Raw genomic sequence first — 22559 nt, forward strand, 5'->3', positions numbered from 1 at the left:
ATCTTTTCCTCCCTTGGTAATTGTAACTAATATTTTTTGAGTACTTTCTGTTCGGGCATGATGTTAAGAACACTGCACATATCAAATCTTTTGATTCTCATAGCAAACCTCTGAGGTGGGTACTCTTATTGAGCAGATTTCATTGAAAAGGAAACAAGGTAAATAATTTTTCAAGACTCCATAGCTAAAAAGTTGTGCATCAGGATTGGAATCAAGACAGTCTGGTACCAGAACTTACACTCTTACCCCTTAGTCTTTGCATCGGCATGACATAATTTTGAATTATAGTTGCTGCTATAGTTATCTTATTTATTAGATGATAGATCTTCTATAGATAGAAATCATCTTCTAAAGCTACCTATCCTCCAAGCATCTACAAGATTTTTTTGTATATACTAGGAATATAATATGTTTATTGAACAAATCCAATACATAAAAGAAGGATGGGGAGAAGTATGCAATCAAATACTGAAGAGAGAATTATTTTCCCTTATTGAACAAAAGAGCTAACATTGAGACCACAGGAGACAAGATAGCAAATTGAACTAAAGTGATGGCAAAGGAGTTGAAAAAATAAAAAGACTGAATTGATTCAAGAACTACTTAAGAGAGAGAACAGACAAGGTTAAATAACAAGAGCACTCATAAAGCTCTCCCCCCTCCACCCCTGGGACAGGCCTGGTATTTTTATCTACCTCCTTTGGTAGGTCTGAGTGCATGAAGACACTCTTTCTAACACAGCCCACATACTTCTTCTTACAAAGAATATCCACATGAACATATCAAGACTCGTGCAAATGTGTTTAGCCAATCTCACTAATAAATGAGAGTGTTAAACAGCAAAACCAACAGCTGCTACTGCTGGGAAGAATATTTAATAGTGGTAGGGTAAATTATAAGAGACTCCATGTTTTTGCTATAAGCAACCCTTCTAACAAAAAGCAAATAGAAAAATACAAAAAAAGTACAAAACAAGTACAATAAATACAAAAAAAAAATCTTCAACACCAATAAGAAAAAAACAAGTACAATAAAGACTGTTCCATTGCTTCAGTTTAGTAGAGAGCACAGAGGCAATCAACTAGAAGACAAAAAAGTGCTCAGAACAGATAAATGAGAAAATCACAAAACAACTGCAAATAGAGACACTTGTCATTCCTGGTTAATAATTGGAAAGGTGGTAAGTTCTTTTAGACACTTATTTTTATTTTAAATTAGTGAAGTAAGAAAAAGTATGAATTCATTGACAAATACATCCAAAGATAACATGGCATTGTATTAGGTTTAGGAATCAAATACATTGGGGGAAAACAAAACAAAAGTTGCTGTAAAAACCCATGATATGAAGTTATCTGAAGTTGATAATAGAGAGGAAAAAATTTTTTCCAAGGGGAAAAAATAAATGATTATTTCACTACCGATCCATATTCGTCATAGTAGAAGATGGTGTTGGATTGGAATTGGGGGTATCAGTATGAACCCATGCTCAATATCTATACATTTATCTATATCTAAATTATTTATCTATATTTGTAAATATAGACACATATTTCCTGCATGTACATATATCTCTATCTCTGTCTTAATTTCTAAATATTATTTACCAATAACAGACAGAGTTTCCTGGAAAATGGGTTAATTTGAGAGCTGTGGCAGGGAAAGAAAAAAATGAACCTAGAACATCTTAGAATCCATAAAGTAAGAAAGTGCCCAAACAGTGATGGGGACATATCAAAAGGATACAGGAACTAGTTTTAACAGGTTTCAACTATGAACGTATCAGAAGAATCTATGAACCAGCGTGAAGGTATTCTATTGGAAAATTTGAATATGAACATAAATAATAAATGCAATAGATTATAAGCCATTGAATAAAATAAAATCTCATGTGTTCATACTGAAATAATTGAATAAATTTTGAGAGAGAAATGGAAGCTCTTACAGTAGAATGCCCACTAATAAATATAACATGAATAATGGGATCAGAAAATCATTAATAGATCTAAAACTGATGAGGATTATACATAATGAGAAACAATATTTATATATTCTCAAGGTACCTTCAAAAAATCACTTATTAATTACAAGGAAAGTAATAACTATACTGAAAAAACTGGCAGATATACTTTAACCATGTGATCAAAGCTAACATCCCCAATATTGGAACAAACTGACATTATTTATCTCAAGATATCCATTAAAGAGGACATAATATAACTTCAGTGGTATTCCTGTCCAAAATGTGTAACCAAAATCTAATTACGAAGAAACAACAGACAAACTCAAACTGAGAGATATTTTACAGAACAACTAATGTATAATCAAAAAATGTCATGTCCAGAAATACCAAAAAATAACCTGAGTAACTTTTTCTGATCGAAATAAACTAAAGAGATACGATAACTAAATGCAATGTATGGTGCTGGATTGGATCCTGGGCCACTTAAACAAAAAAGCTATAAGACATTATTAGGACAACAAACTGAACGCAGACCATGGATTAGATAATAATATTGAACCAATGTTAAATTCTCAGACTTAAATGATTATATTCTGGTATACAACAGAATCTCTTGCTTTTAGGAAATACATATAGAAATATTTAGTAATATTTAAAGGACCACAGTATCTCCAGCTTATTCAAGTAGTTCAGGGGTTGAGGGTGGTGGGAATACATAGAGTTAGCTACTTATGTCCATGAGTTCTGCATCTGAAAATTCAACCATGGATCAAAAACATTAAAAAAAAAGTTATATCATTGCTAACATGCACTATGTACTTAGTCCTACAATGTACTATATACTATGTACTATGTACCATGTAGTTAAGCTTACAATGAATAGATGATTTACTTAAAATGTTTTATTTTAGATCAACTTGTAGACAACAATAAACTTTATTTAATTATTATATATGGTAATTTTAAGTATGAAGAGAAATTTCTTGTCATGTATGTCATATTATTTAACATGTGATATACATTCCTTATTTTATATTAATGTTGTGAGAAAAAGCATGACCTGTTAAAAATAAATTCAAAGATACTATGTTGTATTTGGCTTTAAAGAGTAATATATTAAAATGTAGATTGGTGTTTATTGTATGTGTTAAGATATTTAAATAAGAAAAAGGTTATATCATAATGTTTGAAATTTTTATAATTTTTACAATTTTTAAAAAGTTTCTAAAAAAATCAATAAACTCAGTTTTATAATGTTTGAGTTTTCTTTAGAATTGAAGAAATAGGAGAATGGGTTTTATGCCATTATTTACAGATATTTCTTTGAGTATGAAAAAAACTAGATAAAATTCTTTATTATTCCTTTTCAAAAATTGGTTTTGGAACAATAGAATCATAAAATGAGGTATTAAGTAGACATTTTGACTAGATCAATGAAACTTACTGATCAGAAGAAGGTAATCTTGAAGAAAATTTATATTTTTAAACTTCCCAATAGGTTATATTTTAATATCAGTGCTGTTTTGTGCTTCCTGTCTTTATCCAGTGGCCAATTAGAGATATAAATAAAACAACATATGACACAAATAAATATAATTTAAAATTGTCTAATGATCCAAACCACCATATTGACCAATACTATGCAGCTGAGTGGTAAGCTGAAGAGCCAAGTTATGTGCACACTCATCTGATTAACACTAATCCCTGAGCATCTTGCTTAATACTTATTCAGAACTCTGAAATGTTTTCTATATATAGTTTAAATAGTTATTTTACTTACTAATCCCAAACTAGAAATTAGAATCAATACCATTATGGCCCGTAACCATATGCAACCAATTGGGAATTTCTGAGCAGTGACTGTAGGTGCCTTCCAGCTGTAATATTCAGGCTGCTTTGCTAACTGAAAGCCCAAATAATCAAGGAGAAGGGAGAGAAAGAGGATATACTGACAAATGTTCTCAGTGAAAACAAAATAATTAGAGAAATAAGAAAAAAGATAGAAATAGCTAAGAATATAGCATTCATGTGGTTTAGAAATGTGCTACATTCTTATCACATTTTTAAAGAATCAATTCCAATGATGCTTGTCCTTTTTCTCTATAATTTTTAATTTAAAAACAATTAATGATCTTTGTTGAAAACAGCTCAGGAATTTCCAAAAGAAAACCAAAATAAAATCAATCACTTTTAAGACTCTGATTTCAGTCCTTCAGTATTTTATCTAAGCGAATAGAACAGTGAACACACACACACACACACACACACACATGCACGCACCCCACATAGGCAGAACAACAGCTTAGGGTAGTGGTTAATAGTCCCTAGGGCCAGACTGCCTGAATCTAAATCTTGGCTTTGACATGTAAAGCTGTGTGACCTTGTACAAGTTACTTGACATCTCTGTGTTTCAATTCTTGCATCATTAAAATTGGGATACTATTATTTATGTCATAGAGTTTTATAGGAATTAAATAGATTGGCATCCATAGAGCTTCTAGAACAGTGGTTGGGATATAGAAAATAATATGTTTATATTTTTATTATCTCCAATTATATTTACAGTTTTACCAAAAATGATATCATATTGTACATATTTTATTAGAACTTGTATTTATTTATTTATTTATTTATTTTAAAGTTCTAATATTAAGAGTCCTTGAGGAAAATCTGTTACTTCACACTTTTCTGGTATGTTGGCGTCTTTTGAGCATCCATTGAATAAATATATATAAAAATCAGCTTCCCCCATCCATACTAACTGTGAATCAATTGAAAAATAAGACAGAGAAGTATGACACATGGAGTCTAAAATATAACTTTTAGCACTAAGCAAGCCGACATAAGGGAATGTGGCTTATTTCTGTTGGCTATCAGGCTTCCTTATAGTTAATATCCAGACTTCCCAACGTCATCACTGGATCCTGTCAGCCTTCTCCGACTGGAGTGAGTGAGGATTAGGAGAGAGGAAAGGCATGCTGGGCTAGTGGAATTCCATCTATGTAGAAGAAAATTATAAGAATGAGGAACAGTAATAGCATTATCCTTCTCTCTTTTCTCTTTCCATCATGAAAAGATTTTACTCCTGACTTTAATGTACAGTTTTTAATCTGATTATTGAAGCATCCTCACAAAGCACTTGGTGATAACTAGCACTAGGTATCTTGGATCTTTTGGACATTTTCCCCATACCCTACTTAAATAAGAAAACTGGATAAATCTTGCTATGTGAAGATCTGGTGACTGTGGCTGCATTTACCTGATACAAAAGTAGTTGGTTAATGTATTTGAGTCAGTTAAAATTTAGTTGGTTTGATGATAAGATCTCATGTTTTATTTGGTATCACCTAGGGATTGCAGTGTTTACATATGCAATGTCAAGTGTTAGTGAATTGTGCAATTAATTAAATATCCTAAATCGTCTGTTGCTAAGAATAAAAAGAACATTAAGGATTGAAGGTATACTACCCAATAATATAAATAACTACGCTTCACTGAATGTTGATTTTGTGCTAACATCATAGTACTAAATATGTTATCTTATTCAACTCTATTGCAACTGATTATGGTCGTGTTAGTCATTTGTTTTTCTGGCTTCACATGCCCCGCCCCACTCCCTCTGCCGATTCTTTATCCTGAGGAACCGACTTCAAAAGTAAAATTTCAGGCCCCCTTGCCTCTGATTTCCTGTTAAATGGTCAATGGAAGAATTAGGGTGAGAATGAGGTTAAGAGTAAGGAAGAGCTAGGGCATTTCTCCCCCTCCACCTTTAAGGGGTGCCTCCGGCAGTGGCCGTGTGCCCTAAGGGCTCAAGCTTCTGTAGCTCAGCCTTTCTCTTTCTGAGAAGTGGGAGTGATTTCCCACTGGTATAAATCTCTGAGATGTCCGTCATCTGCTTATTCGGGCTTTTTAATTCTTCTAATACCTTTGTAACTAGTTTCCCATTTAAATTCCTCTATTGAACTACCTGTTATGGGTTCTATTTTCCTCTTTGTCTATTTTCTTATTTGATATAAAGGTAAAGACTATCTTCATTATATGGATAGATAAGTGACTTGTACAAAATTGTACACCTGGTTTATAAAAGGCTTTCAAACCAGTTGTCCCTCCTTTCAAAGCCCAAGTACTTAAAACTATGATGCTATATTCAATTGATATTCCAAATGAATATCCAAATAAACAGTTTTCATTGATCGCCTCTTGTTATTACTTAGCTCAAATTGTCTGCACTGTGGCACTAAGTAGCTATTATTATCATTTAATTGTCTATCTCTTCCTATAGCATGTGAGACCCCTCGGGAGTAAGCACATATGTTATTCATCTTTGTATCCTTAGCATCAACTACCGTGCTTGGAATATAGTAGAGCCGTAATAAATATTTGTGGAATGAATGAATAATAATCACTGCCATTTATGAAGTGACTTTTATTTCAGCAGCCATCCTAAGGGTTGGTCTTATGTGAATTTTATAATTCAATCTTTATATCAATCTTGCAAGATAGGCATAAATATTCCAATGCCTTAGAAAAGTTAAAAAAAAAAAAAAGGCTCAAAGAGTTCAAGCAACTCACAACTAAACTAGGACTAAAACCGAGTTGACTGGACTTTGAGGTCTGACATTTTGACTATATCCATTAATGTGAATTAAGAAATAAATGGTTAAAAAAATCTAAATATTTTATTACATTTTGGAACTTCATAAGCTGATAAAACCCCTTTCTCTGTGAGAAAAAAAAAACAGTTCAGTATTTACTTGCTATAATTAAATGAAGGAACATGTTTTTTGTATCTAAAACTATATGTGTACAGGGAAAAGGAAAAGAAGAACTGGGATAATAATTTTAAGAAATGAAATGGTTTGAATTGCTAGTGTGGAAAACATTGGCTACTCTGGCAATCATCTAATCAAACTCCAGCAATCTTGGCACAGGATGTAACACCGAGGATATTCACAACTAGTTCGCCTAAAGATTTGGGAAGTCAGCTTTCAGCTCGGCTTTTCCATGTCTTTATCTATTACCAGAGTTAGTATGTTATCCAGAGTAACAGGGTAGGTATTTTTATTGCTGGATTGCTGATCATAGTATTTGCTTATGTTTCTGTGCATTTCATTTTTTGCTTTGCCTAGTGAAATCATATGTATGGTTCTATGGTTCAGTAAAATTTCTCTTCTAGTTTTGCCTAAAGTGATGCAGTCCTGATACCTCCCCTGAATATAGGAAATAAAATATTACCTATATATGCAAGGCTTATTTGCAGGATGCAATATTTTATTCTTTGATTTCTAATGGAAATGAATCAACAGAAGTAAAATAATTTGGTAGGCACTATACAAAGAGTCATTGTTGGTTCTACATGTGCTTCATTGGCACATAGTTACTTGGTTTGGTATTGGTTGAATTATTTCAGCTGGAATTCATTCCAAGAGGCTGTTCTCTTCTAGGAACCATTTGAAGCTTCTGGTAATAAATGATTTTCATAGATTGCTGCTGGTATGACTCTCTCTTTTTTTCCCAAGGGAAAGGATGTTCTCCTAAGTCTTCTTCATGTATGTACTACTAGTTTTGCATGATAAAATAAAGCTTTTATTTTGTTAATTTAATAGTATAATGTAAAATTAAATGTATGTATTTTCCCAGGTGATTTATAGCAGTAAAATACTGTATCTATATACTTAACACTGGGGAAAGAGCACAAACGAGGGAGTTATTTTGTAAAAAACTGTATTCTTTTGTGATTGAGACGTGTCATTAAGGCTGACAACTAAGGAGTGTCAAAAACCTGAGTGTTGCTATTCAGTGGGTATAGAGTTCTAGAGTACTGCTATCCAAGAATATACATTAACAATTCTGTAATGCACTTTTACTACAATTGAAAACAAAGCAAAACAAAACAAACAAAACAAAACAAAACAAAACAAAACAAAACAACCCAGAGTTGTGACCAATAGTCATGGAAGAAACTCCACTACATTTTTATGAGAACGTACACTGCTTCCCTTTAACTGAGAAGGAATTAGAGAAATAAAATGGTTCTCTCCTCTTAATAAAACTTCAGCAAGTCATTTTCATCATCAGTGATGATTGATGAGGATTTATCCTGTGACGCTGTGGTTCCAGGGGCAGAAGTCACTGTGCAAACAAAACTGTGCTAACAACAGGGGACTGTTTACACGGCTGGCACTTGTCAGGAACTGCAAGGAACAAAGAAACAATGTATGCCTGCCTTGATTTGGGGCCAAAATGCTCAAAGTCCTTGTGACATTAACTATTGGATTTTATAAATTTTATTTAAAAACATAATAGATATTATTCATTCATTACTTTATTTTCCTCCATTAAAATTTAAGAAATGTGTCTGAAAAGCTAAAATGTTTTCACTGTATAATTGGCAAATTAGGAAAAGTTTAGTGTTAATTGAATCACATTTAATTCATTCCAAGTGCTCAGTTTCAAACACTACTTCCTTACCCAGATGAGACAATTATTTACAAAACTTCTCTCAAGATAATAAACACATTTTGAAATAAATCTTTGAGACATGGTTATATAATATGTTCAACATATTTACATAGTATCATAATGCATAGAAGAAATGACAGAATTCCCCTATGTGGTGATTTTCTGAGTCACTCCTCTACCTTCTATGTCCCCTCGCCAGATAGGAAAAATAAGCATTTAGAAATTTTTTTAGCCACTAAAAATAGTGAAGACAACTTCAGCATGGAAGAGGAATAAGTTCTCTCTCTCTTATTGTTTGATTCGGTAACTATATTGAGCTCAGATACTGGCAAGGAGGGACAGAAAAAAAAAAAAGAAAGGGGAGAGAGATTGGGTTCTAAATCATGAGAAGGGAAACATGAAGGCAGTTAAGAGGTTTATAATAAAAGCAAATGGGTTACAGATGAAGACCAAAAAATGACAGTTCTCATTCTTTTGAAAAATAGCCCCATTCTATTGATTTTTCTAAAACTAGTGTACTTGCATTATAGTTAAGATGATTTAGCGTTTTATGTGATGGATGCAGTATGAATTCATCCGTACGGCCATTTAGAATTGCCAAAAGTGTCTCTCATAATTTTCATCCATGACCTATAATTTTCACCTCTTACATACCGATCAATTTGTATTTGATTGTACACTGTTTAGTTCCATTTCAATGTGTTTTATTTAAAAGTTTTAATAAAATTTTCAAATAAAAATATAGATTCCTTGGGATCTGAGTTCAAGTACTTTTCAGAGAGACTTACCCTTCTCTAACTAGTTTATATTGTCCATAGGACAGCTTGTCTGTCTTGTTCACTTCTGAAATCTGTGATTAGCAAAATGACAGGCACATAGTGGCCTTTCAGTATACAGTTGTAACCATGAAAGAATGAGTAAAGAGAGCAAAGCTCATACATTTTTCAGTGACTATTGCCTTATTGTATGTAGGGGACAGAGGTAAAGCAGTTAGGTTTTTAAAAGTTAGTGCATTCAACATCCCTTCTTAAATGGATATTGTTCAGAAGATTTTAATAAATTAACACTGGGAATACCGTTAATGTATCATTCACATAACTTAAAGTAGATTTACTAGAATAAACATTATCACAGTGAAACACTTTGGTTTTGGTACAAAATATTACCTTGGCTTCAAGACACAAAATAGACAAAAAGATCAGAATTTAATAGTTTAAGTAATCTTTTTTACATATAAAACTGTGCACCTACATTACGTGTGTGTGTGTGTGTGTGTGTGTGTGTGTGTCCGTATTTATTACCTGTGTAGACTGCACTTATGGGTCTGATCTCCTAAGTCTCACGTCTTGCAACTAACCATAGGATTCTTTTCGAGATCACAGAATTATTTGTTATTTTTACTTAGGCTATTTCCATAATTAAAATTCCATGTCTCCCCAGGTTTCTGTGTATCAGCAGTGCCCCAGAAAGTGTTTCCTTTCTTGAAACTCCAGGGAAGTCTTGGAACACAAAGAACTTCAAGAGGGAGCCTAGCCAAACAGAGATTTTTGAACTTTGGTAGGCTTGCTGAAGACTTTTAGCACAAATACATATCAAAGTGTGTGTGTTTTAAAAGCATCATTTTCATGTAAGTCCAAGAAGTTCACTTTGATTCTATTTATTTTGGCTAAAGAAATGAAAAGTTTTGCTTTAACCACGTGGTTTTTATTTTACAAAGGGACCTTAAGAAATAATTCCTTTAATCTCACTAAAGACTAGACAAAGTTATTTGATGTAACTTTTTCGATGGAAAATTAACAGCTAAATCTTCTTTAATGTCATTATTTTCTAGATCTGAATCAAAAGCTTCTCAGGTATTTTTGTAATACAATGGATTTTGATTATGTAATTCAGATTCAGTATTTTCTTCAAAATATTAAGGATTTATGATTTTGTCAGTAATTTAATAGATTTTTTTGTCTTAAAAATGATAGAACTAAGAAATATCAAGATTTAAATCATAAATACTTTGGAACACTCAGAAGAGCAACATGGCAGAAACTGAGAAAATTGAAACTCATAGAACAAGATGTATTTCCAAGTTGAAGGTATGAAAATATTTTATGTGCGTGTGGATATATATGTATGTACTGTGTTTTTTAAAACTTAGACCTTAAAAAGTTGCTCATATGTTCATGAAGTGATCTAATATTAATGTCCTATAACCTGAGGTATTTATTGATCCTTTCTTGCTTTAATGAAGTTGGTTTTATAACTGAGGATGTGTTCAAATAGGTTATTAATTCAGAAAATTTAATCAGAAATGGTTTTGAGGGACTTAAATGCTTCAACAAGAAGATACTAAATTTTTTCATGCACATGTTATGTTACAGCAGGACATATTTTCCTGGATTAAAGGCCAATTCAATGCTTACCCCAGAGGCTTCTAGGCCAGAGAAGTGTAGAGATCTCTTCCAGAAAATGGTTGCTTAGACAAAAATACTTTGTTGATTCGTACTTGGTAATTACTTTACAATGATCCAGTAAAAAAAAAAAAAAAAAAAAAAAAATTACTTCAAGCTTTGGCACATGTTAGTTATTCTCTATAAGAAAAAAAAATGCCCATTTTGTTAGCCATTTCTGGTATATTTGACTATTTCAGAGCAAATTCTTTTTGCATAGCTTCAAAGGCATTTTGACTTCAAACAAAATTTGTTATTTTAAACCAAAGGATCTTTATCTTGATTCTATAGCTAGTGCCTGCAAGTAGTTTCCAAACTAAGACACTGCCACCAATTTTCTCCCTATCAAAGGTTTATTTCTTTGTACATGTGTCGGGAAAATTTACTCATGTACATGAAAGTGGAGAATTGTGGTATAGATCTAGAAAACTACTTTTGCCTGAAGTGCCAAGTTAATTGTATTTTTAAAATTTCCCCTTAAATTTTCCCTTGATTCTTATGTTCTTCTCCTAATATTAAATGACTAAAAATAAGAAGTGATGCCCAGGCTACCTGAGTTCATTTCTGAGTTCAACGGCTTACTTGCTGTGACATCATAGGCAAGTTACTTAACCTCTTTGTGCTTCAGTTTTCTCATCTGAAAAGGGTAGTAAAATACGCCTATCTCATAGGATTGTTCCCTTTTTACATGCTTAGAATAATGACTGGAATATTGTAAACATTTAGTAAATACTAGCTATTATTATTGATAGCATTTGTGTATAAAAGTCAAGTCAGGTATTATTTATAAACAATGGTCTTTAATTTTTGATTACTTTGGAGTTTAGCAAGATTAAACATTGATCTGAATGTCATGGGAAAACACTGCAAGCACAAGTTTATCAGGTAAAAGTGAGAGGCAAATACTCAATAATCAGATTTTTAAACATTTACTCTGAACTTAGAAATGTGCTCAGTGAGCAAAATTCTTTAGAAAGCATCAAAGGACTGTCCTCAATATATTTACTTCAAATTTTGGAGTGTTATTATTAAAAGCTAGTAGGCTTTTATAGACATAGAAGTTATTTCTCATGAATAGAAAGAGCCTAGCAGGTAGGAGGAGATACAGGTATGCGTGAGCCAGAACGGCCACTGGTTGCTTTCACTTCATGAATAGAACCCAATAGCTTCAGCCCCAATCTGGTGTTTTAGGAAAAGAACACTGGGATTGTGGGTCTCCAGTTTCTTTTCTTAAAATGTTAAATAAATAAATTATTCTCCCAAATATGATTTGTATTTTAATTGGTAGACCTTGCTTATAAATACAAAACCTGAATTATAAAATCACTTGAAAACTGTTTACTCTTAATAATGCGCTCTGAGAAAATGTATAATGTGAAGAGAGACAGAGTTTATACAAATGATATTTACTATAAAAGATAAATAACTAGCGATATAGCCATACTGTTTCATCAGCTGTATAACAGTTTGATTAATATTGAGTTTGATGTTTTAATTTCACAAGTCTTTTTCACATAAAATTCTACTCAGATTTTCCTAAATGAATTGGTACAGCTAACTCTAGGCTTAGATATATTTAATCCTATTTCATTTCATCTTGCATTCAGTTTACTTTCACCGCCGACCAATTTTTTAGGACGTTTTTGAATTCTTATTTTGTGATTAATCCTATAAATTTGTATTGAGTGTCTACTACTTATCGGGCACTTACTAGACACCAAAGATACAAGGTAAATAGTATATGGTTCCTATACTTGAACTTCTCAAAGTATAGTGAGGGAAGACATTATAGGCATCCAAATACATAAATAAATTGCCCTATGATAAAGGCTGTAATAGAGAAAGGCACAGTAGGGTAGGGAGATAAGATGTGAGTGGAGTGGGCAAAGCTACCTAGAGAACAGGGAGATAAGTGATGATAAGAGTTAAATTTAAAAAATTGAGTATATATTTATATAAGATGCACAAAGGAAAAAAAAAAGCATTACCAGTGGAAGACCATCTTGTGAAAAATGCTAAGATGTGAAATGGCACGGTAAATTAAAGGAACTATAAGAACATGATGTTTAGGGACAAGCAGCAGGAGATGATACTGAGCTATAGATGAGGCATTGTTTGCCATCTAAATAAGGTAGGATTTTTCTTTATGAGAAGTGACTAAAGAGTTTTAAGAAGTGAAATCACATGTTAACTTATTAAAGAGAGAACAAAGCTCATACATTGTTCAATGACTACTGCCTTAATGTATGTAGGGGACTTGGATTCAGCAAACTTACAGAGGTAAAGCAGTTAGGTTTTTATAAGTTAGCGCATTCAGGATCCCTTGGTAATCATTAATTCTGACAGATGTTTACTAAGTTCAAAATTATTGGTGGTGGCAGGTGGAAGGGAGGTAGAAGGGAGACTAGAGGTGGACAAGACTACAGGAGACTAAAACATGATTGCAATTGTCTCAACTAAATGTGTATACATTTAAGAGATTTCAGCATATGAGTGACAGTTAAAGTCATGGGATTAAGTGAGATTTCCTAGAGAGAGCATATAAAGCATAAAGAGTGCAAGATATAAGACAAAAGCCTGAAGGAGTTATCCAAAGAAGATATGACTGAATAAGATCTAGCTGGTAAGAGGAGATATAAATATGCATAGGAGGAGTGAATTTCAGGAATAAAAGAGAGATTAATGGGGTCGAATGATCCAGAGAATCAAATAAGCTGATGACTAAGATGTATCTATGGAATTTGGAAATCGGGAAGTTCTTTATGAACTTTTATGGAGTAGCTTCAGGAGAAGCCAGACTAAAAAGCATAAATGATAGGTTAAATAGTCTAGGCAAAGAATCTAGACTATTCTTTCAAACACACACACACACACACACACACACACACACGAATATATTGAATATATTTATAAGATAGTAGAGACAGAGGCAGTGTGAGGCTGAAAATAGAGAAAGAAGATAATAATTGATGAATCAGGATCTCACAAATGGGAAGAATGAATTCAAGGGCATGGGTGGAGGCATTTTATTGTACAAGAGGACGAGAATCTATTCTTCTAGGATGGGAAGGAAATTAAAAGAGCAAGGATAGAGGTAAGTTTGAAGGTGAAGTTGCTGAGATCATTAGCTGGTCATAACGAGCATATGGCTGGGTTGGAGACTTTGAAAATGTTGTGAATAATATTGAAAGGAATGTACAAGGTGGGGTTGGTTCAAGATTGGGAATATGGAATATGGTGGGATAAGGATTTTAGGGATTTGAGTGTGCTGGATGGAAAGTGGATTGAATGGTCTCCTGGGATGGAAGTGTCACCAGGAAATATCTTTAAATAGGGCCAAGGAAAAAACCCCTATGGCGTAGGATTGGAGACCACCACCATTAGGATTACCTAAATTTATTTATCCCTAATTTGTTGATTTTGAAGCAGTAAATAATCCACCTAACTATACCGTGGCCCACTATGCAATGCTCCTTTTTCAAATCCCTTGCTAAATTCTAAATCCTTTTCTTTCCAATTTAATATAAATATCAAAATTTTAACTTCTCAGATATTTAGTAAAACTGTACTAGCTCCTGGTGATCACATGGTTCTATTTGTTAAGTTGTTCTCGATTTTTGGTATAGATTTCATTAACCTAGCTGCTCTCTGGAACTTTATCAATATATAGGAAATATGATTCAATATATGGAAATTTATTATATTCATATTTGTTTATTATAGCAAGTATCTATTTAGTTTATAAACATTTTTTATAATAAATATATTGCTTTAAATAAATTACATGGCAGTGAATGGTAATCTAATGTATAATTTGTATTTACTTCGGATAAGGAAGACCTTAAGCAAATTTGCTACACAAAAAAAGTCTTTTTTTCATTAACATATATGTATTATTTTATACTACAGATAGCATTGTAGTGCTGAAGATCTGTTTAAATCATTAGCCATGTATGTACCAGATGTGCTTATGTAATAAAGAGACTACAATAAAGGGACTACATACAATATTCAATATCACTAATTAATTATTCTTATGTTGAGTTTCCAAAGAAAGAACATGGTATGAAAGACCAAAAGAATAAACCACATTAAAAGTTCCTTGCAAAATCAAAGTTTACTTAAGTTGGATACAATCAGTCTGTGGTAGAAGATATTTTGTCAACAGGTGGCAAACATACAATTTAAAAATGTTTTTCATATGTTTTCTTATATTCTTTTCTCTCTAGATATTTCTGCTAGCAATAACACTTGCATTTGTATCCAAAACACTGTCTGGATCTTATATGAATTCTATGCTCACACAGATAGAAAGACAGTTCAACATCCCGACATCACTAGTTGGATTTATTAATGGGAGCTTTGAGATTGGTAATGAATTATTTCTGCATTACTCTTTTATATTTTATTTTATCTATAATGCTAGTCTGAATTTCATTCTTATTTATTGCTCTAGACCATTTAGTCTTACTGAATAATATGTTTTCTTAAAAAGAGTGAATCTTTTAGCTAATTTTGGAATAAGCTTAGAAACAATTCATTTAAATATTACTTCTAAATAACAGCTAAATATTGCCATATATTCCACCACTTTAAATAAATTTATTCTAATAGTTTTTTGTTGTTATCTAGCATAAGTAATTGAGTATTTAGACTTTTTACATTTAATCTATCATTTGGTAACTCCTAAGAGCTCTATTTTCATACTTAGAAGATATCATGGAAAACAAAGAAATCTGTTTTCTAAAGGGAAAAGCAAATATTTTTCTTTTCCTGTTGTTTCTGTGAGGTTGACAATTCTTTCTGAGTGCAGAGGAAAGAAGAAACTCTTTTCATACCTCTGAATTTATTTCAGAAACAGTCTCTAGAAGAATAAAGTTTATTCTTAGGCCCTGATTTTTGTGTATGACTGGTAAGGTATGAGAACAGAGAGGGAAAATCACGGAGGGAAAGATTTCTCCTGTGAACACTCTACGTAGAAATATGAAAGCCTTTATAGTTTCATCATGGCTTCTACTTCCTTCAGAGTAAAAGTTGCCTTTAACCAATATCTGAAAGAAAAATCAGAATTGAGGAGAGGCAAAGCTGAAACAGATGATACTTGATCTTGTCTCTTAGGGTGCCCCTCCCTGTACTACCTGTATGCTAGAATCTGGTGATGAAGTTAGAAATAACTCCTTATATATAGACTTGCATAGGCTCAGCTCACAGTATAATGGAGGGCACAGATGCAAAAGAATAATTTTAATTGAATGCAGTAAGTTTGGTAACATAAGTATATGCAAGGTCCTATAGCAATACAGAGTGGGACACAAACTCACTTAGGGAAGGTAGGCTCTTGAAGAATGAGTAAAAGTTTTTCAGATGAAGAAACAGGGTTAAATAAGTGTGAAGGGAATTCCAACAGAAGAAGCATGGTATAGAGATAGCATGGTAACTTGTGTGGGGAGCAACATTCAGCCCAATGTTGACTGGCAAAGGTTAAGGTAGAATTATTAAGATGTTAGTTTGGAGAAATAGGCTATGGTTAGCCTTGTGTACTTGCTATGGAACTTATCTTATTCTCTAGGTAATGGAGAGTCACTAAAACATTAGCAGAGGTTATTAATATTTCTGTACTAAGGACTCTTTGGCAATTTGATGCCATGGAATAATATTTGAATTCCATAAAATAAGAATTATAAAGGTACGAAGGAAACCAATTATATTGAAATAAAATTATCAAAGTATAAAAACAACTTGTTACATAGTAACATTTGTGCTTACCAGCACATTACACTGATTTTGAAGTAATGATTAGTGTGAATAATATTTTGAGGTATCAGCAACAACTGTAATGTCATATGCAAATATCTATAGCTTCTATTGGTGGCGATCTGTGACAAAGGCATAGGCACCATCAATACTACTATAGTCTGTGCCTCTTTTCACCATCAAAGGAAATGCTAATATTTAGTTAAGTTAGTGAAAATAAAGATGCAATTTTTTCCTCATTCACATTCATGGAAACCTTGATTTCTATCCATGGAAAGTATCCTAGAAGAATCATGAAAAAGCACAAGGGAAAGCTATCGGTCTGAGTCAGGATCAAACAGGTAGAAGCAAAGAGAAGACGGTGACCTAAGAAATATTTAGGAGTTAAATTCCAGAGAACATAGGGATAGATGGAATGTGGTGGATGAGAAGAGTGTGTCCCTTGGTTTACAACTTGGGCAATAGAGTGGATAGCTGTGCTAAGACAGAGAACAGGAGAAAGGGAACAAGATAATGGTGGTGGCTATGGGGATGATGATTCTGTTTAGGTGAATTGTTTGTAGTAATACCAGGAAGACCTTTGGGTAGGAATGTCCACGTTGCAATTATATGAGTCTGAAGCATTGGGAAACTCTCTGAGCTGGAACTATTGATTAGTGAATACATAGGTGGTTGTTAAAACTAGAGAAGAGATGAGGCTATTCAGGAAGAGAATATAGAATGATAAATAGAACAGAGAAAGAATGGATCTCTGAGGCACATCGATGTTTAAGGAACAGATAGAAAAAAGAGCCCATGGAAGTGTTAAGAGAGGATTTAGTCAGAGAATTGAGAGAGGAAAGAGGAGATAACTGTATTATAGATGCAAAGGAAGTAGAAATCTCCAAAAGGAAACTAATTGTCAACTGCATCAAAAGCATTAGAAATACCTAGTTGGACAAGGATAGAGGAGTATTCCCTAGGTTTTACAATAAGGAAATAATTGATTATCTTAGCCAGGGCACTTTCAGCTGAAGAGCGGATTTAGAATTTAGAAAGCAGGGAGAGTAGAGCAGTGACTTTAGGAGAGAATGGAAGGGGACTAAGTGTAATCTATGAATACAGATGAATGTTTGGAAAGAAACTAGAGGATATCTGTAACAAAAGTGTAGTAGAGAGAATTGAGGCTTAAAATACAAGAAAATAATTTTTATTGTTGGGTTAAGTTTCTGGAGAGAATGAAAGTGCCCAGGCAGTGTGTTTGACCTTGGATGTTCAGATGGTACCACAAACCTCTGAAATTAAAGAAGGTGGTAAAGCCATACGGTGGAAAACTCAGATATATTCATTTTTAATTGCCCCTCATTTCTTAACAAATATTAACTGTGGAAAGTGAGTGGCGATAGGTGGCTTGAGGAGAATGATGTAGATCTAAAATAGTTGCTGAAGGGAAAAGGAGAGGTAATCTACAGAAGCCAATAAAAGTATCACTTCCTTACCTTTCCTCAGTAATATTTACAGACAACATTCTCTATACCTTTGACAAAAATGTTATCTATATTTTCCTGTTCCTTTTCATGGTGATTATTTTACTGACAGAGCAGGGCAATTTAAAAGATGAATTTGCCTTTACGTGAAGAGAGAAATTATCTTCTTTTTTTTCTTTCAAAAATAGATGTGGATTTCAAACAGTGGCCTTCAAGAGACAATACCTTCAACATGGATGGCTTTGATAATAGAGATTTAATTAATTAAATTAAATTCATTAAATTAAAACCGATTAATTCAATCAGTTTGTTTAAAGTATGATTGACATGCAATATTATATTAGTTTCAGATGTACAACATAATGATTTGACTTTTAAATACACTATGCAGTGATCACCACAATAAATCTAGTTCCCACATGATGGGGATTTTAGAAACCTAGAGAGGTCAGTGTGGTTGCTATGGCTATAGAAGTGGGGCATTCTCAATAGAAAATAACATAGGGGCTAATGTCTCCTCTACTTAAAAGGAAGACTAGAAAGAAACATTTGTAACAACACAGAAAATTAACTTCTTCAGGAAGAGTTAGAAATTTTATAATTCTTAAATGACTTTCCTTATACATAGTAGGATCAGGGTAAATATTGATTATTGAATTAAAATGTATAATTTGAGAACTTATATGTTTGACTCACTCAACCCTTTACTCCTTAATAATAAGGCTTCCCAATTAGTTTCTTTATCTTAAATCTTTATCCTAAGCATGCAGATAAATTTTTTATTGAGTTATTTACTCCTCAAATCCAGACTTACTTCTAAGACCACTTAGAAAAATGAAGAATCCATTATTTCTTACTTCTAAGGAAAGAAGTAGAAATAAACATAAATCTCTGGCTTGGTCATGTTGACCAGTACGAAGTTATATTTGAATCATAAGTTATAAAACATTTATGTATCTGAAATTGACTTTTGCTTCTCTTTTTAAGCATAGAAAAACATTACAATGTTCTGTGGAGCAGCATGGAGGGAGAGGCCAGAGGTGACACACAATCTGACACCAACTTTTGCATTCCATTTCCTAAGGCTAGACAATCATAAACACAATCTTCAAGATTTCTCAGAACCATTCTTTAATCCCTCCCAGTAGCTTCTCTTTCTCTGCTCTCTTTAACTTTCTGTGTTCCATAGAGATCTGTTTATGTATCTGCCAACATTGTGAAATAGCTCTCCTTCAGGGAAGGGTTTGTGTCATATTCATTTATTGTTTTATGACTCCCTAGCACCAATCCCAGTATTTGAGACAGTGTTTGTACAATAAATGCTAAATGGTAAATGATTGAATGAGGCTTTTAATTAAAACATTATTCATACTTATTTAAATATTTATTTTTACCTCATTTTTTTTTCCAGGAAACCTTTTGTTGATTATATTTGTGAGTTATTTTGGAACCAAGTTACATAGACCTATAATGATTGGTGTTGGATGTGTGGTTATGGGCGTAGGGTGTTTCTTACAGTCTCTACCTCATTTCCTCATGGATCGGTAAGTATTCAGTCTCTGATGCCTTTTTAGGTTCAATTTCAACTGCAAGAGATGAAGCTTGGAATTTTTTTTTCTAGGAACAATACTTCCTAAGAGTACAGAGCACTGTAATGGGAACCAGAAAATGTAGATTCTGTTCTAGTGGTCTTTGTGCTCTTGGTTTCCTCACTTCGACTTACATAGTCATGTAATTTTTTCGATTTATAAAATAGAGGTTTGGGACACTTCTTTTATGGAGTTGAGTCTGGCTGGGTTCCCCGCCCCCACTCCCCCACCCCGCCACTGCCCCGATGGCATAGAATGGCCATAACTTGTGTTATCTTAGGCACGGATTCTCTCATCTTTTGCCTGGGAGGTGGTAGCTTGGCCACCAACCAGGTGGGAGCAAGAATCTCACTTTTCAGTATGTACATTTTTTTTCACCTAATATACCCCATTGTAAGTATGGCCTCCCTATCCTGAGTGTGCCTGCTTGAACTCTCTAATGTCAAAGACCATTTTCATTTGGAATAGCAAATGATGTCTATAAGGGTCTAATTGCTCTTTATACATACTTTAAGCTAGTCCTCTTGTTTATTGAACCACGCCTACTTCAGCATTTAGAAATGTCTTATATTTTGCCCAAAGCTTTCCAGGGATGTGTGGCACCTATTTGTTTCTCCCCTGCAGGTACTTACTATGGTTGCATTTCTCACATCTACTAATTCAGTGACTACTCATTTACCAGTTTCCCATTTTCAAAATCTTATTATACTCTCTCTTATCAAATCTTTCATTCTCTTTATCCTCGTGGCATCATGCTCTTTTGTTTTCCACTTTAAAATCTATTCATTGTCATTTTGCTGATGTTTCAGAAATGAATTGACTTTGAATGAGTTGTTAGATTTTAAGTGGATAAGTTAAATGGAAAAGATATCTTGCTGACTCAGGTTATTTCTAAAGGGATCAGGAGTTTCCAGGCAAAGAGTTTTTACTCTCCTTTTATTTTCTGTCCTATCCAAGACAATGGTGAGTAAGATTCAGCTATCATTTACATTTCTTTCTACCCCTTGCTAAAAGTGTTATTTCTTTGTCTGAAGCTGGCACATCTCATAGGTTCAGGAGTATGGAGACAGAAGCTTTTGTCCACTGTTAACAGCCAAACACTATAGGTCCAACTGAGCAATTGTTCTAAGGGAAGGTATTTTAACACTCTGGTTCATTTGGAACTCAGAGGGCAAGTTTTCTTTCGACTTATTCTTATCTAATAGAAATATAGAAATGAATCCACAGTAAAACTTTGCTGGACATTTTTTCTTCCACTGTTGCTTAAGTTAGAATAATTTACTTTCTGAGAAAAGGTATGTGAATCTTGTGGTAATTCGCCTAAGGTAAATGATCATAGTCTATTAATCTTTCTCTTTTTATGAGAAGAGAAAGTCTTTTCATTGTGCTGTCACAGTGTTTGAAGTTCTCCTAAGGTTTTTCATTATAATAGGCATACGTTTTATTTCTCTTAAGGGTTAATGAACACATGCAGGAATTATTGTTTGGATTCTCAGAAAGTGGGGATATATTTCTTCTGAGCAAACCTCGGAGAATCTAAAGTTGGAGACCTGTTTTGTTGTGTTGTTTTCCACCCAAAGCCTTGATCTTCTTAATTATACTTTATTGAGTCTATTATTATTTTTTAGCTTTTGTTCCTCATCCCACAGTAATTATTTCCAGGAAATGATCACCTAAAACTCACAAAAAGTTGATATTAAATAATCCTAAAGGTAGATATTTCCCATGCAGGTAATAAAAAGCTAGCTGTCAAGGAATTGCACATTTACAATGAATGGCAATTTTTTTTTTTTATGATATCAGTTTGCAATTATCAAGTGGCAAAGATGAAAAGACTTCTTTACTGCATTTGGATGGTACATCTTAAGTGAAGCAAGAAGTAATCTATATAATGCTCACTTTGTCTTCATTAGTTTCTTAACATAACCATGTTTTCCCTGTGTTCATACAGATATGAATATGAGTCTATAATTTTGGGCAATTCATCCTCAAACAGTTTCTTGTGTAAGGAAAATGAAACCCAGATTTTCAGACCAACAGAAGGTCCATCAGGTTGTTACTTCACTTTATTGTTTTCTGTTCAATGAATTTTTAACTGAACATGTTCCATTGAGGGGTTTTGAATGAGTTATTGGGTTTGATTACATGAATAAGGTAAATGAAAATAAGATATTTTCTTTTTGCAGGAACTTTGGAGGGTATCCTGGAGGGGATAGAAATGGCTAAAACAGAGAATGCTATTCCTTTATATTTAATATACTTGTTAAGACTGCTTTGTCCATTCTTTAAAATGGCTATTTAAAAGTAAGTCAGACATCCATCCAAGGACCACTGCAGAGTTAATTTCACAGAGGAAAACATCTTAGAGAAATGAATTTTAACAGATAATTTGGTCTATATAATTATATAATTATAAGAAATAGTAAATTATATAATTATAAGAAATAGTAAATAAGAAATAGAGATAGAAACAGTTCAAAATATTTGTGCTATGTCACTGATTTTCTATAGCAGAGAAAGCAAACAAGTATATTAGAGTTCTGATTTACTCTATTTTCTTCCTACTAAACTAGGAACTTGTCTTTGTACCCCATTTCTCCCACTTTACCAGTGATACTACTTTACAGTCCAACACAATAGCTATGTTTGTTTTGGCTTCCTGTAGTTCCAGACACCAACGTGCTAGTCTCTGCCTCTTTGTATGATAGGAGACCTGTATAATCTGGTGATACTTAGTCTGGAGGTGACCCTGTTGATTTATCCCAGACCAGAGCTTGTCTTCCTGTGATGGAGACATTTCTATGCTAGATTCATATCAGTGGAAGTTATGGTAGTCCCCAAGGCTGGGAATCTCACTGCCAGCGTGGAATCAGAGGGACTTAAAATA

The 22559-nt window shown here is 33.3% G+C and overlaps 1 protein-coding gene across 7 annotated transcripts in view; it reads left to right on the forward strand.

The window, feature by feature from the left end:
• SLCO1A2 (solute carrier organic anion transporter family member 1A2) overlaps nt 1-22559 on the forward strand; it is a 70582-nt gene that overhangs the window by 24072 nt on the left and 23951 nt on the right. For 4 of the 7 annotated variants that reach the window (XM_016140472.2, XM_036237410.1, XM_016140467.2 and 1 more), the window contains 5 exons: nt 9863-10049; nt 10396-10509; nt 15093-15234; nt 19495-19627; nt 21624-21724. In XM_016140472.2, coding sequence (XP_015995958.1) covers nt 10453-10509; nt 15093-15234; nt 19495-19627; nt 21624-21724 — 433 coding nt within the window. In that variant the 5' untranslated portion in view covers nt 9863-10049; nt 10396-10452. Of the gene's footprint in view, nt 1-7426; nt 7510-9862; nt 10050-10188; nt 10276-10395; nt 10510-15092; nt 15235-19494; nt 19628-21623; nt 21725-22559 lie in introns of those variants that run through there. The other 3 variants (XM_016140470.2, XM_016140471.2, XM_036237412.1) reach the window with 3 other exon arrangements.

Source organism: Rousettus aegyptiacus, unplaced genomic scaffold, assembly GCF_014176215.1.
Source record: "Rousettus aegyptiacus isolate mRouAeg1 unplaced genomic scaffold, mRouAeg1.p scaffold_m13_p_2, whole genome shotgun sequence".
NCBI classification, from domain to species: Eukaryota; Metazoa; Chordata; class Mammalia; order Chiroptera; family Pteropodidae; genus Rousettus; species Rousettus aegyptiacus.